The following is a 14705-nucleotide window of genomic DNA, read 5'->3' on the forward strand; positions in this document are numbered from 1 at the left end:
TGACCATTTCAAACAAGCTTGGGGCTATATGAATGACAAATAATAAGCAAGATCCTATCATGGATTACCATACTAATTATTGTGATAAGTTTTCAGAGACATTCTGGCGTGAGAACTTGTAGCACTGTGAGTTCTGGCAAAGCTTTCAAGTGGCTGCTTTAATATGTTTATGTCACACTCCAAACAACAAACACAGCTCAGTTAAACAAGCTCATATTTCATGTTAGTGATCATCCATATCAAATCAGGTAAATATTTATTACAATGGAGATAAAGCCACAGTTTTAGTTGATCTCAAATCTATCTAATTTGCATTGTTTTAGCAAAACCAACAGAAGGGGAAGATAAAATGTTTGTCATTCCTATTACGAGAACAGGATCTCAGAGAATGAATAGTCTGTGTTTATTGGCTCAATTGAAAGGATCCACCTTTACTCTAAATAATAATAATAACAAACGTTAAAATAAAAATAAAGGTGCAAATCAAAACGCATGACAGCACATATAAATAAGCATGTAAGCAATTAACAAGCATGTAAGCAATTAAGTCAAACAAGACATTTAAGGGTGACAGAGACTTGGTGCCAACCGTTGGGATATATGAATGTAATACTGTGAGAGATTTATGATCTTATGTTTCCCCTGATACAGAAGAAATGGCTTGTCAGCTGTTATGAGATTTGCTCAATTACTGGAATGGAGCATATTTCATAATAGCTGACGACCCATATTCCAATCAATCATCCAACAAAATCAGCTAAAGGGGGCCCAAATATGATGTTTTCATGCTCACATTATTTATTATCAGCCACAGCTATTATCAAACAGTTTTTTAGTTCACAAAAAGGAAAAACAAAAAACAGGAAATCAAATATTGTGCTTGAATGTTTTTATTCTTTCAAAGCATCAGTGCAATATTACCATTGTTGTCAAACAATGTGGTTTTGCAATTTGAAATAATTCTAAGTGCCAATGGTAGATATCATGGAAACGACAGCATGGTAAGAAACTTTCATATACACAATCTTTTTTCTTTCTTTTTTCTTTTTTAAGTGTAAGGAATTAAATAAAGAATTTTGATTTGAAATAAAATATTTGGAAATGATATATATTTAGGAGTTATTGTGGCTTAATGAGATATATTCAAATGTAATCAGGACAGAATATTTACATAGCATTTAAATAAATAATTGGCTGCAGATAATACTTTCTTTAAAACTCATATAAAAAGAACATTTTAAAACAAACATAAATTATGATAAAAAGCAACCTTTTTATTATTATTAAAGAAGAAGCATATTTTGGATATGGAAATGACATAAATGGAACAATATCAGTTAATTGCAGTGATCTGAAGGCACTTCCTTGGAAATAATAATTTACTCCAGCATCTCTGGTGTTTTTCTTTTATATCCTCAGGACCTGTGACACATAGAGAATTTAACAGAAATGTGTTAATATTTAATCATATTAAATCTTCCTTTATATTTTAAATCAACACTTTAAGGAATTGGTTAAAGTTAGAAAAAAGGGAAGAGGACGACAGCATACGAAATTAAGTTCAAGCAACTCTGCCTGTCATACACAGAAACAATGAACTTCAGACTTGAATGATTTTCTCTCCACTTTAATGGAAATCACTTATTCGCATCATAAAAGACAATTTAACCATTTCTAATTGATTCAAAGGAAAACCAGTCTGAGCAAGAGTAATCATGACCTAATAAAGCCACCATAATTCACCAGCCCCATCATTTGACATTCAGATTGGTAATGGATTCTTTCACCTTTCACTAACAGGTTCTTTCAATGTCTCATTCCAGCGTCACAGTTTGGTGGTGAACTATTTTGAACATGTTTCTCGGAATTAAATGAATAATGTTTGATTCTTTAACTCTGACTGAGCTCTGATTAGTTTAAAAGATAACTATTTAGTCATTTTATTACACAATCTAATTTACAATTATTCAATTATCAGAAAATATGGCATTAAGCAATAGCAACTTGGCAAAATGGAAAAATAACGCAAGACAATAAAAGACTGCTACTGTAGATACAAGCTTGTGCACTTATTTTTATCAATTATACAGACATTATTTTACATCAATTATACAGGCATTATTCCAATTTTAATTGCCAGAACATGGACTCTTGGAAGAGTCTGTTACATCACTTTGTGTATAATTACTTCAAAAGTGATTGGTTCCTAGTTGCATGTGTGTTCCAATGCAAATTTAGAAATGGAATTTAAATGTTACTATGTGGAAATTCTTTTCCACCGTGCATTAACTGCATGCCTCAGAATGTACCAGATGGCCATGATTAAACTGACATTATATCTTACTCAATATTTCTTCTAAGATTTCAGTTAAAGAAACATGCAAAACTTTCCCAAAAGTAACCAAGAGCAGGCTTGGCTATCGTGTTACAAATCTGGCAGTTGTCTTGTTTCAGATCATTATAATAAATACACACATACACATAAAAATATACACATAATAACAATATAACTACTCATATTTAAATGTGTTCATATATATGCACAAATATTATTATACTGTACAGTATACTATATAATATTTTTATGATATTTTCTATTACTTTATTTATATATTTACTTTCATGGAAATTAAAGGTTTTAATGTTTAGAACAAAAGGTATTCCACATAAAAAGAATACAATTTCGTAAAAATTGCGAAATAGTTAAAAACAGCTTTGTACTTACATGCGGTTTCTATGACTGTGTGCAAAGGGGACTCATAGCTAGTCTGGTTAGCAATCGTGCACATCTTTTATAATCTGTCGGGGACAAGAAAAAGAAAACAAAGGAATTTTCACTTTTTAGAACAGACACTGACACTCTCGCTTGAGTTGTGACATGAAGCAAACATCACCACTTTAAATGCACTGATGAAATTCAGTTTTAAGTGCAGCTCTCATGCCATCACGGGATGATGTATAGAGTATGAACATGGCTAAGGGTTAGATGGATCCCTGTAAATAGCTTAATCTCGGCCCCAGTAATGTACTTGATGGCCTAAAATGACTGTGTGGGTTCAAGCACCACATGCTTCCACCCTTAATGGTGTTTGTAAAGTCTGAACATCCCATTGCTGTCCTGTTCCAAGCACTGTTGCTGTCATTTTCTCTCAAGGTACTACCACGTTTCTCTCCCTCCCATTTAAAAGTCACAATGTCAAAGCAGAACTTAAACACTACAGAGTACCTTGAAAGTATAGCGTGAAACAGCTTTGGATTTGCTTTTACCATACATGAAACCTTATCATGTTTACTGCAGTTTAGGGAGCATTTAAGTTATAAAAATGCTCTGGAAGACTGAAATTCTGATTTAGGTATGAAATATTATGCTTTTGCCATTCCCAGTGTACTCAAATACAACTGTCAGTTTAGCATGAACTTATTTACAAAGCTCAGTATATAAAAATAATATCTCATGCACTTTCTATAACTCTACTTGCAATAAGTCATAGACCTGCTTTGCTTTAGAAAATAAACATCCACACTATCTGAATTTCACAACTCTTCTTTCTCTACGGAGAACCACAGAAGAGGGTCGTGGAGCAAGCACACAAAACATCGCTGACCACTAACACACAAGTGTTTTTACTCAAGAAAAATTAAACAAAACACTTAAACGGCCAATGTCTAGAGGAAATAGGCATCAGTTGTGACCCAAAATATAAATCTGATCATCACTTTGGGAAACTATTGTCTTTTATTTTGTGAAATATCAAATGCAGTTCAGTTGAAGAAAAGGAGACTTGATTCGTTTCAACGTTTATGCTCTCTATACAGAGTAACATTCTAGCTAGGCCATTAGATAAGTGTTCTCCTGAACACTATGAAGTCCATGAGGACTAAGGGTGGAGAAGCATTTTTGTGGTGTAACGCCCTGTCAAAACTGTGTTGTTTTTTTTTAATTCAGAAAAATAGAAACATAGGCATCCTGTCTAAAGTCTCTACAAAATAAACAAGCACACACATAAGATCATAATAACATTAATCTAATTTGAATCCGCAGGTAAACATTTTACGCCCGACCCTGTCACCTCTAAATGAAGATTCTGTCATCATTTATTCTCATAAGATATAAAAACTACAAATATTTAAAGAACATTGGGGTACAAACATGGACCCCATTTACTTTCATTGTATGAACAAAGAAACATGGACACATTTTTCAAAATATCTTCTTTTGTGTTCCACAGAATAATTTGACATGACATGAGGGTAAATGAGTAAATGATGAACATTTTCATTTTTTGGTGAAATATTTCTTAGTTAAAGATATATGAATACGTACATGTTGGTCTGGAACAATCCTTTGTATTGTGGTAAATTCTATGGAAATGTGTCCTACATTCAGATGGAAACTTGACTGGTCCTGCTTGAAAAAAAAAGTTTCAATTGTGATACGGTTATAGGTTATACTGTAGATTCATTACTCTGGTGAATTAAATAGTTTAGCTTTTAATTTCAAAATGTCTGCTAAAGCATTATGCCTAATCTTACAACTGGGTACAAAGAAGATGGTAAAGTTAGCTGATTCACTTTTTTACTTGTGCAGAAACCCAGAAGAAAAATTAGCGCATGCTAACGCTTGACATACCATCAGGGCAGAGACTTAATGATTCGGATTCTGGCAAAGCTCTTAAAAAGTTGCATTGTTTGAGCTTCAGGATAACTAATCTTCACACTAATTATCGAAGGATTCTGCAATGAATAATCATCTTAAATACACTTTTCCAACATTTGGCTGGAGAACAAAGTGTATTTCACAACCCAGAGGCGTCAACTACTACAGGCTTAACTTATTTGACTGGCTTTATGTTTTACAGGATGAAAACTACTATAATTAGAATGAAAACAGCGGATGTATGCAGAGTTGATACTGAATACTGCAAATAATATATTGCATACTACTTTTTAAAAATAGCAAGTGAAACATCATTTTAAACAGATTGCTACTTTTTGTCACATGAGCAGGCTACAATTGTCACATTACCTCATTAAATTACATGTTGCATGCGGGTCAATGAATGGTGTCTGGTCATAATCTTGGATTTTTTGTAATCCAGTTTTGTCTAAAAATGGATTTTATTTTTGGCAGTCAAAATCAAGTCAATAAAGAGATATTACTTCTGTTTCATTCCTGACACCGTAAATGGAGGGTCATATTGAATGCCATGTACTGTGGGATGCAATATTCAACGAAGTAAACATGGCAAATGTAGCAAGTCATAAGAAAAAGAAAGTCCATGCACTGTATACATATACTAGACCTCAACTGGAGAGCTGCTTGAAATATTTAATAAAGGTGAAACATATTGAAATTGTTTTTTGTTTACCTGTCAAATGTTCTATAAATTTGTCTTTCATGTTTATGTCTCTTGGGACAATCTCTGAAACAGACAAACAAAAAAACAAAAAAAACTGTGTTAATGTTTTTGCCTTATGTACCACACCAGCCTAATCAATAAAACAATTAAATATACCCTTTCATCGAAACCAAACCAGAAATGTGTTCTTTTTAATTCATTTAATCTTAGATATTATTTCACAATTTTTAATTAAACCAAAATAAAATGTATACTGTGGGAAAACAAAGCAGACTAACCATAGCTTCCTCTCAAACTGAAGCAGTTTGAAACATAGAAGCTGTTATTGCATTTAGGTTGGTAGGATCGGAGACGTTTCATGGATGAAAACAGGAAAGAGAACTGTATTATTATAGAGAAATATGTCTCTGTCTGCATATATTATCAGATATTCCACTAATTTGTGACATCCAAATTAAAATGTTTTTCTTTTCATAAAAAATACGGAACTGTGTTACATTAATATAATGTACTGTGTATATATATGTACATACATACAAGTTCTGGTCATATAATTAGAATATCATCAAAAAGTTGATTTATTTCAAATATATATATATATATATATATATATATATATATATATATATATATATATATATAATTTTGATGTTTACAACTGACAACTAAGGAAAATCCCAAAATCAGTATCTCAGAAAATTAGAATATTGTGAAAAGGTTCAATATTGAAGACACCGGGTGCCACACTCTAATCAGCTAATTAACTCAAAACACCTGCAAAGCTAGTTCTGTAGGCTACACAATCATGGGGAAGACTGCTGACTTGACAGTTGTCCAAAAGACGACCTTTGACACCTTGCACAAGGAGGGCAAAACACAAAAGGTCATTGCAAAAGAGGCTGGCTGTTCACAGAGCTCTGTGTCCAAGCACATTAATAGAGAGGTGAAGGGAAGGAAAAGATGTGATAGAAAATAGTGTGCAAGCAATAGGGATAACCGCACCCTGGAGAGGATTGTGAAACAAAACCCATTCAAAAATGTGGGGGAGAGTCACAAAGAGTGGACTGCAGCTGGAGTCAGTGCTTCAAGAACCTCTATGCACAGACATATGCATGGGTTTCAGCTGAAAAAGTGACATGACATTCAGCCAAGTATGGTGACCCATACTCATAATTCGTACTCTGCATTTAACCCATCCGAAGTTCACACACACAGCAGTGAACACACACACACACACGGAGCAGTGGGCAGCCATTTATGCTGCGGCGGCCAGGAAACAGTTGGGGGTTCAGTGCTTTGCTCAAGGGCACCTCAGTCATGGTATTGCTGGCCCAAGACTTGAACCCACAACCTTAGGGTTAGGAGTCTATACTCTCCAACCACTAGGCCACGACTAACCAGGCATTCCTTGTGTCAAGCCACTCTTGAACAACAGACAGCTTCAGAAGCATCTCACTTCAAAAAGGACTGGACTGCTGCTAAGTGGTCCAAAGTTATTTTAATTTAGCATTTCCTTTGGATATCAGGGTCCCAGAGTCTGGAAGAAGAGATGACACACAATCCACGTTGCTTGAGGTGCAGTGTAAAGTTTCCACAGTCAGTGATGGTTTGCGGTGCCATGTAATCTGCTGGTGTTGGTCCATTGTGTTTTCTGAGGTCCAAGGTCAACACAGCAGTATACCAGGAAGTTTTTGAGCAATTCATGCTTCCTGCTGCTGACCAACTTTATTAAGGAGATGCAGATTTCCTTTTCCAACAGGACTTGGCACCTGCACACAGTGCCAAAGCATCCAGTACCTGGTTAAAGGACCATGGTATCCCTGTTCTTAATTGGCCAGCAAACTCGCTTGACCTAGAAAATCTATGGGGTATTGGGAAGAGGAAGATGGGAAATGCCAGACCCAAGAATGCAGAAGAGCGGAAGGCCACTATCAGAGCAACCTGGGCTCTCATAACACCTGAGCAGTGCCACAGACTCAACGACTCCATGCCACACCGCATTGCTGCAGTAATTCAGACAAAAGGAGCCCCAACTAAATATTGAATGCTCTACATGCTCATACTTTTCATTTTCATAATTTTTATTTGGCCAAGATTTCTAAAAATCCTTTCTTTGTATTGGTCTTAATATTCTAATTTTCTGAGATACTGAACTTGGGATTTTCCTTAGTTGTCAGTTGTAATCATCAAAATTAAAAGAAATAAACATTTTAAATATATCAGTCTGTGTGTAATGAATGAATATAATATACAAGTTTCACTTTTTGAATGGAATTAGTGAAATAAATCAATTTTTGATGATATTCTAATTATATGACCTGCTCCTGTATAAGCGTATATATATATATATATATATATATATATATATATATATATATATATATATATATATATATATATATATATATATATATATATATATATATATATATATATATATATATGTGTGTGTGTGTGTGTATATATATATATATACATATATGTATATATATATATATATATATTTATTTATTTATTTAATTAATTATTTTTTTTTGACAGCCTATTGCAATTTTAAAATCTGTTTTATACATATAACAAAACAAAACTTAAACTATTCAAGTATCCCCTTGGGTAAGTGTTTAAGAAGTAAAAAAAAAAACACAAAGTCTCTGCCAAGTGGCAACTATAAAATATGTTTGATATTCATCACAACTTCAACAGAAAATTATTGGCGGCATAAAACACTGAGATTTCTCTTTTGAGTTAATGGTGAGTATTAAAAAAAAGAAACAAAGAGACAACTTTATATAACTATTTAGTCATCAGCTTGCGTCCAGCATAGTCACTGAATGCACTGTCTAACACATGGCCTGAATCACTGTACAAGTCAGCTTACTTAGCTATCTATATAGAGACGTACCACTAACAACTTCTTGTAAATACTGTTAACAGTCTGTCAGATCTTAAACTCATAAATGCCTGCAGTGTACAAACATGCAACAACTTCTTGGGAAACTTCCCCTCGATGATGATATAACTGATTACAGTCATATGTGCCATATGTTTGACTGTGGTGACTACATGATTGACGTAAGAAAGACAGACAGCCATTTACAGCATAGATGTAAAATGCAATCCCAGAGTGATAATCCAGCACGCAGTAAATCTGCTAGAGGCTTGGGGTCCTTGCTAATTATGTACAATCTGTGGCCCGCCCGACCCTGGGACACCGTCCCCACGTGTAGACCATATCAGTTCCAGCCTATTGGAGTAAGGAGATTATTGCATGTAAAGTTGTAATGCCTATCAATGTCAGGTCCACAAATCCATGCAGCAGCTAATTTTAACCTGCCTTAGAATGAAGGATGACCAGGAATACTTTATGAATGATTTGCTCATTCATTCAGAAATGCTAAATTTCTGATGCCTACACTGATCCTTCAGCTGTGGGCAAATCTTTTCCATTTTTAATAAGAGAATCGAAGAGGTGATGCACAATCAACACCTATCAATTTAATTCCGGGTCTATATGCATGTCGTCACACCTGAGTCTTATATAAGATGACTAAATGCCTATACTAATGGGCTGTTCCATTCAGTAGGATACAGTACAGTGTGTTGATTGTTTTGATTATATAAAGGTCCACGATCAACTCAGTTTTCAAAACATGCATGTTTAAACTGGATTATCTCTTTCATTGCAAAACTTTAAAGGCATTAAACTCAGTCCAAGGTCATCCAGATCAGGAATAGCAGATGTTTATGGGTGTATTTTTTTCTTTTTTGGCACATGATTTCCATGTAACAACACACATCAATCCGTGTTTTTTTATTTTGTTATGGCTAAGACATTTAAATAGCAAATTTTGAATCAGCCCAACCAGAAAACTGTCAATGGCAGTAATGGGGGTTTCACAGCAGCAGTGAAGAAACCACGCAATAGCACAACAACTTTTTGTCAGTATTTGAGTATAATGAACTATCCCCAGTAGTAACAGAAATGCTAAACTACCTCTGAACACATCAAAATATTAGTCAGATTCTAGAGAAAGGAACATTCAGTAGTTGCTGTTAAAGAACACATATCTAGTTCAGCACAAATGTTAACATTAGGAAAATTACATTATGTATATGCACAAGTAATTTTCATTGGGTTCAGCGAAAGATATTTCAATGAAATGTATTTATACGTAAATATTCATATTCACATAATTCTGCTCTATTTGCTGTATTAACGTGACTCAGATTGACTCAAGACTCAATAACCATGTTAACCAGTACAGATGTAGATGTCTTGTCTATTAATGGTGTCTCAGAAAGCAAGAAAGTAATGGACAATGGACTTTTGTTTAAAACAATGCATTCTTTTTAGAATATGAGATGTAGAATATGACTGCACAACATGTTTTAAGGTTCAACATATGCTAGGGGGCTAAGGAATATAGCATTATAACAGCAATTATAAATAATTAGAATTAAAAAGTACTAAAAGTCATATTTCAAGTGTCACATGGACAAGTCGTCCTACCCTGTATATATAATGTGCATTTGGGAATCATTTCTACCCAGTGCTGTTGTGTGTGTGTGTGTGTGTGTGTGTGTGTGTGTGTGTGTGGTCAGGTTTATTGACTTATTAATAAACCTGTTAAACAAGTTGTTACTCACAAAGTGCAGATCACCAGCACATACCATTACATGACAACCAGCGTCACGATTTCTCAAGCTTTTAAACTTGTCTATGAATAGTCCTTAGATCTCCACAGATGATTTCAGCATTATGTGATATGCCTAAGTATTAATTTCACTACCATCTGCAGATCAAAAGAGTCTCCCTTAATCCAATTTCATGTCTTTTTTTTTTTTTTACTTAACTTTTCAAAATAATCCAAAGGATACAGGTCACATTACTGTCTTTGCAAAGTGTATGTAAGAAAAAATATGAAAAGATATTCATGCAATAAGTGATTTAAACATTAAAAGTACGGTTGATATGCAGGAAAAAAAAATCCCACTACCATAACTACCATTGTATCATCACCTGATCTCAAATCAGCTTACCTATTGGTCTGCTGTTGTCTGACTTGGACAATTCTGCAGTCTTTTCACGAGAGGAAAACTTCACATTTTGAGATACAGAGAAGAGGCCACTGGTGACGCGCCTGGACGCGGGCTTGTCCCCGATCACTTGCAGGATTAGATTAAGCAGAGTTTTCCTTTCCGACTCCTTTACCTCCATGCTGTCCATGCACTGGCTGGAGGTGATGAGCAGAAGTATCATACTCAACAACAAGTGCCATCTCTTCTCAGCTCGCATGGCTTTCCAGCCTGATACACGAACAAAACAAGCAAACACACTCATTACATCCTCGGACTAAAAGTTGACCGCGCGTAAATACGCAGATGTCAGAGCAGTGGCGCAGTGGTCCTGTGTTTATGCAGAACATATTACATCCAGATTCCAGTGCGACCTAAAAGTCTCGACCTGTCTAAACTCCATACTTACTACAAATAAGGTAAAACTACATAAATTAAAAAAAAATGTGAATGAAATGACCTAAATCCAACTATCCTGCACTGTCTACATGTTTAAACTTTTCGAAATCATACAAATAATCAATTCACTTTACTGTAATGATTAAGTAGCTATGTACTCACATAAGCATGGCATAAATAGAAACTTACTAGATTAAATATTGGTAGGTGCTTCTACCTCTAATGATGTGCACGCAAAGTTGTCAGAGAAAAATATATCTTCCAACAGTTCCTGCTTGTCTCGTGTCTTTCTTGAGAACATGAGTCTTGTTTTTATACGTCAAGTGCGGAGCTTCTTAAATGTAATACAATCGATTTCGGGTGGGTGGTAGACATCTTTCCCTTAGGGGTCCCCCCCCCCCCCAACTCGTGGTCAGTTCCTTTGACATTCGCCCCTCCTTTCGTTTCAAATTCATCACAGAAGTTCAGATAAAAAGTGTCTCAAAAACTCCTCTCTGCGGTTTATTAAAAGACTCGTAGCTTGTAGAGGGCTGGACGCGTAAATGTTCTTGGAGATATCCATCGCGCCATGTCCCCCCAAAGAAATGATGGGGAACCTCAAGTATCCATATATCCAAATATACTTGCTTAAACGTAGCTGAGCTGTGAAATGAACGCCTGGATGTTTTTGTTCATGACGGTCGGGTCTTGTGACTGCACTAAGCGCGCTATCCTGGTAAGCCCCGCTTGTTTCCACCTCCCAACTCAAGTTTGCACTTGGCTTTGTGCTGGTGTTACACGCTTAACGCACAAATTCCAGCAAAATTTGCTTTTTTATGTCATAACAAGCAAACACAGATCAATGGTCTGATTGGAATGTTATTGAGCATTTTAATATTTTATGAATTATCACATTATTTCAACCTTTTTTCATGCCTTGGGTAAAGCACTTGAACCTTGATTATTTCTTTAAGCTTCTTAATTTTTCTCTGCAGCAGGGTTTCCCCCCATGGGTCATGTCCTGGAAATCTGGCCTTCAAGTCCTTTTTTTTGGGGGGGGGGGGGTGGAGGAACAAAATACTACATTAATTAAAACTTGTTATGAATTTAAATTCTGAAAATCTTTAAGAATAAAATTCTTTAAATTTGATGGCAATATTTATATGATAATAATATTAATAGTAGTTATTTATTCTTAAACACAAATAAAAAAGTCGCCTACACATGAATACCAAACTTCACTTAAAAATAAATTAATAAATAATTGTAAGTTATAAAAAATAATTAGAAAATATTATGAATTTAAATTCTGAAATGGCAAAAAGAAAAAAAGTACCCACCTCTTAGAAGAAATAAAAAAGTCTGGGTGATGGACAATCTTAAATCGTTAAATTATAGTGGAGATAATTAAAGTGACAATAGTTTAAAGCTGTGATCTATCCATTCACCCTAGACTGATGGCATTAACAATCTATCCATGGAATTTCCGAGTGTTGAAAACCCCTTTTCTGTTGAATCCATGTAAAAGTACAACGTGAAAGACAAAACAGTTTCACACAGCTCTTGTTGCTCTCACTGAAACCTGCTTTTCATATGGGAATTTGAAGGACAAAGCCTTTTTCCCTCTTGACAGCAAAATGCACTCTGGGTACATACTGACATTAGAAACAGAAAAATAATCTTCAGATACTTAAAGGTCACATTTGCATGAGGACATTTAAAGGTATAGGCTACTTTACTTTTTAACTTTATATGGTCATGAGTCATGACATTGGAATACTGCATTTTCGACATTCCAAAGCTTAATCTCAGTATAGATATAGGCTAGGTTAAGTGTTCGCTGTCCTGATATGGACTTTAACCCATTACCTATGATTTATGATTATTGAAATTCTGTGATCTACTTACCACCATTGGATTGGTAAAAAAAAGCCTCAATTGAACAGTTACAGACAAGCAATAAAGATGTTGTAGATGGCGACATCAAGCGGTCTGTTCTCAAACTACAAGTAGCCTATTGCCTTAACCCCACACATCTCCCGTACTAAACGTGCATAAAAAGCATTTTTACAGTTGTTAGAAGAAGCTACAGGCATTTCGGTTTTATCTTGTTACGGTTAATGTTTCAAACTTTTGTCTTACGTAACTGTCAACGGTAAAAAATTACATTTACAATATATATATATTTTTTTTTTACTTAACGAGTATAAATGTCCTCAGCATCATGTATACAGGAATGACGTCTGTCAGGTAAAACGTCTATGTAATTTAATCACCGGTCCCTAATTGCCTAATTTCTCTTCGACAGTGGATCTTATTCCGTCCTGCGTGTCCGTTACCGTTGAGACAAGTTGACAACAACTTTCAAGCAAGTTAGTAAGCCATGTAGGCTATCCCACTTTTTTGCGTCTCTGAGCAATGGACTGTGTTTACTTATTGAATGAATCACCTTTAATTTATTTATTGAATTAAATCAGTCGTTTGAATGAATCGGTTTAATCTAAGTGACTCACTCATTAACAGTCATTTGCTGTCATCTACTGGCGGTTTTAATTTCACATTTCGACTAATTTTTTTTCACGTTTTAAATTATTTCAAATATCATTATTTAACGTTTTATGTCCGAAACAAAACATTAGGCCTTTTTATGCATCTGTAACTGCAGTTTATGCATCCATGCCCCATCTGAGATAGCTACATAAACTGTGTAAATATGTCTAAATGATATTTCAGATGCAGATTCCAGAAATGTTTTCTTATGATTTTCTTAAAGACACTAACGGAAACGGATGAAGTGCTTCTTATTCTTATCCAAAAATATATGTACCCATATATGACTTTGGCAGACTTGCATGACTTTTGGCTTTTTTTCTGGTATGACTTTCAGACCACTGACTGAAGTAATTATGTGGACAAAGGCATGTATTTGATGGATGAGAGGTCAATCAAGACCACATCCCCACAAAAATTAAACTGCCCTTTCCATAGTTCAAGAGACAGGACATATTTGGAGGCTGAAAGTTATGTGTGAAACTGCGAAATGCTTTTTTTTTTTTTTTTTTTTAAGATGAGAAATTATTATGATGTAAGTTTTAGCTGTAATGATAATTAATTACATTTATTTAGATATAAAAAAAAAATTCAACAGATTTAATCAGGCAATCTGCCTGACATGGCTTCAATTATTGTTTTGTAATCATTCAAACAGTGACACATTATTTACATAAACACTATTTTACAGCAGTGTAATATATGGATAATATGGCTTTTGGAATGCAAACCTATCTGTCTATATCATTGTTAATGTAAGATGTAGAACAGGTTATAACAGCATTATATATATATATATTATATACATTATATATATATATATATATATATATATATATATATATATATATATATATATATATATATATATATATATATATATATATAAATTTTTTTTTGTGTGTGTGTTTGTTTGTTTTTTGCCCTGTGTTATTAAATTTGTATGGCACTGCTCTATTATGGACATCTTTATTGTACTATTTACATGATGGTTAAATGCAGTATTTTATTAATCAGTAATCTGAATTTAATGCAACTTTTACTTTTAATGTGTAAGCATTTTACTGGTTTTGGATTGTAGAGTTTATAAGAGGGGTAAGGTAAATTTAGGGATTACTGTTGTGACTATAGTTTCACACAATGCATGTATGTTTTTTTTTTGTCTGCAAACTGCCATGTATATTGATTTGTAAAACTTGTTGTTTTGTAGTTTAGCTCTATACAGAGATATTTGCTATTTTTAAACACAAATAAACCTAAGCAATGCGTTTTATGAACACTGTTTGAGGACCATAAAGACCGTCGAGGACAGTATGGTAGATGCACTTCTTCCTTTTGATC

General features: G+C 34.3%; 1 protein-coding gene across 2 annotated transcripts; it reads right to left on the reverse strand.

Moving 5' to 3' along the window:
• Window positions 1-575: 575 nt before the first annotated feature.
• On the reverse strand, window positions 576-11555 carry LOC128018801 (ALK and LTK ligand 1). Of its 2 annotated transcripts, none has more exons than XM_052604562.1 (6): window positions 11053-11555; window positions 10401-10667; window positions 5370-5423; window positions 4325-4408; window positions 2726-2799; window positions 576-1422 (listed from the first exon to the last, which is right to left on the reverse strand). In XM_052604562.1, exons 2-5 carry the CDS (start codon window positions 10654-10656, stop codon window positions 2735-2737), a joined length of 459 nt encoding a protein of 152 aa, XP_052460522.1. In that variant the 5' UTR covers window positions 10657-10667; window positions 11053-11555; the 3' UTR covers window positions 576-1422; window positions 2726-2734. The 2 variants fall into 2 exon arrangements, with proteins under 2 accessions (XP_052460522.1, XP_052460521.1); XM_052604561.1 differs by having other exon boundaries at window positions 11025-11555.
• Window positions 11556-14705: the final 3150 nt, after the last annotated feature.

Source organism: Carassius gibelio, chromosome A8 (assembly GCF_023724105.1).
Source record: "Carassius gibelio isolate Cgi1373 ecotype wild population from Czech Republic chromosome A8, carGib1.2-hapl.c, whole genome shotgun sequence".
NCBI classification, from domain to species: domain Eukaryota; kingdom Metazoa; phylum Chordata; class Actinopteri; order Cypriniformes; family Cyprinidae; genus Carassius; species Carassius gibelio.

What these genes read in the sequence shown, in the direction of transcription:
- LOC128018801 (XM_052604562.1), bottom strand. Translation starts at nt 10,656, where the DNA reads ATGCGAGCTGAGAAGAGATGGCACTTGTTGTTGAGTATGATACTTCTG. An exon ending in AGACAACAGCAGACCAATAG is followed by an intron (nt 5,424 to 10,400) that starts GTAAGCTGATTT and finishes TGTCTGTTTCAG; the next exon opens with AGATTGTCCCAAGAGACATA. An exon ending in GGATTGTTCCAGACCAACAT is followed by an intron (nt 2,800 to 4,324) that starts GTACGTATTCAT and finishes TGTCCCCGACAG; the next exon opens with ATTATAAAAGATGTGCACGA.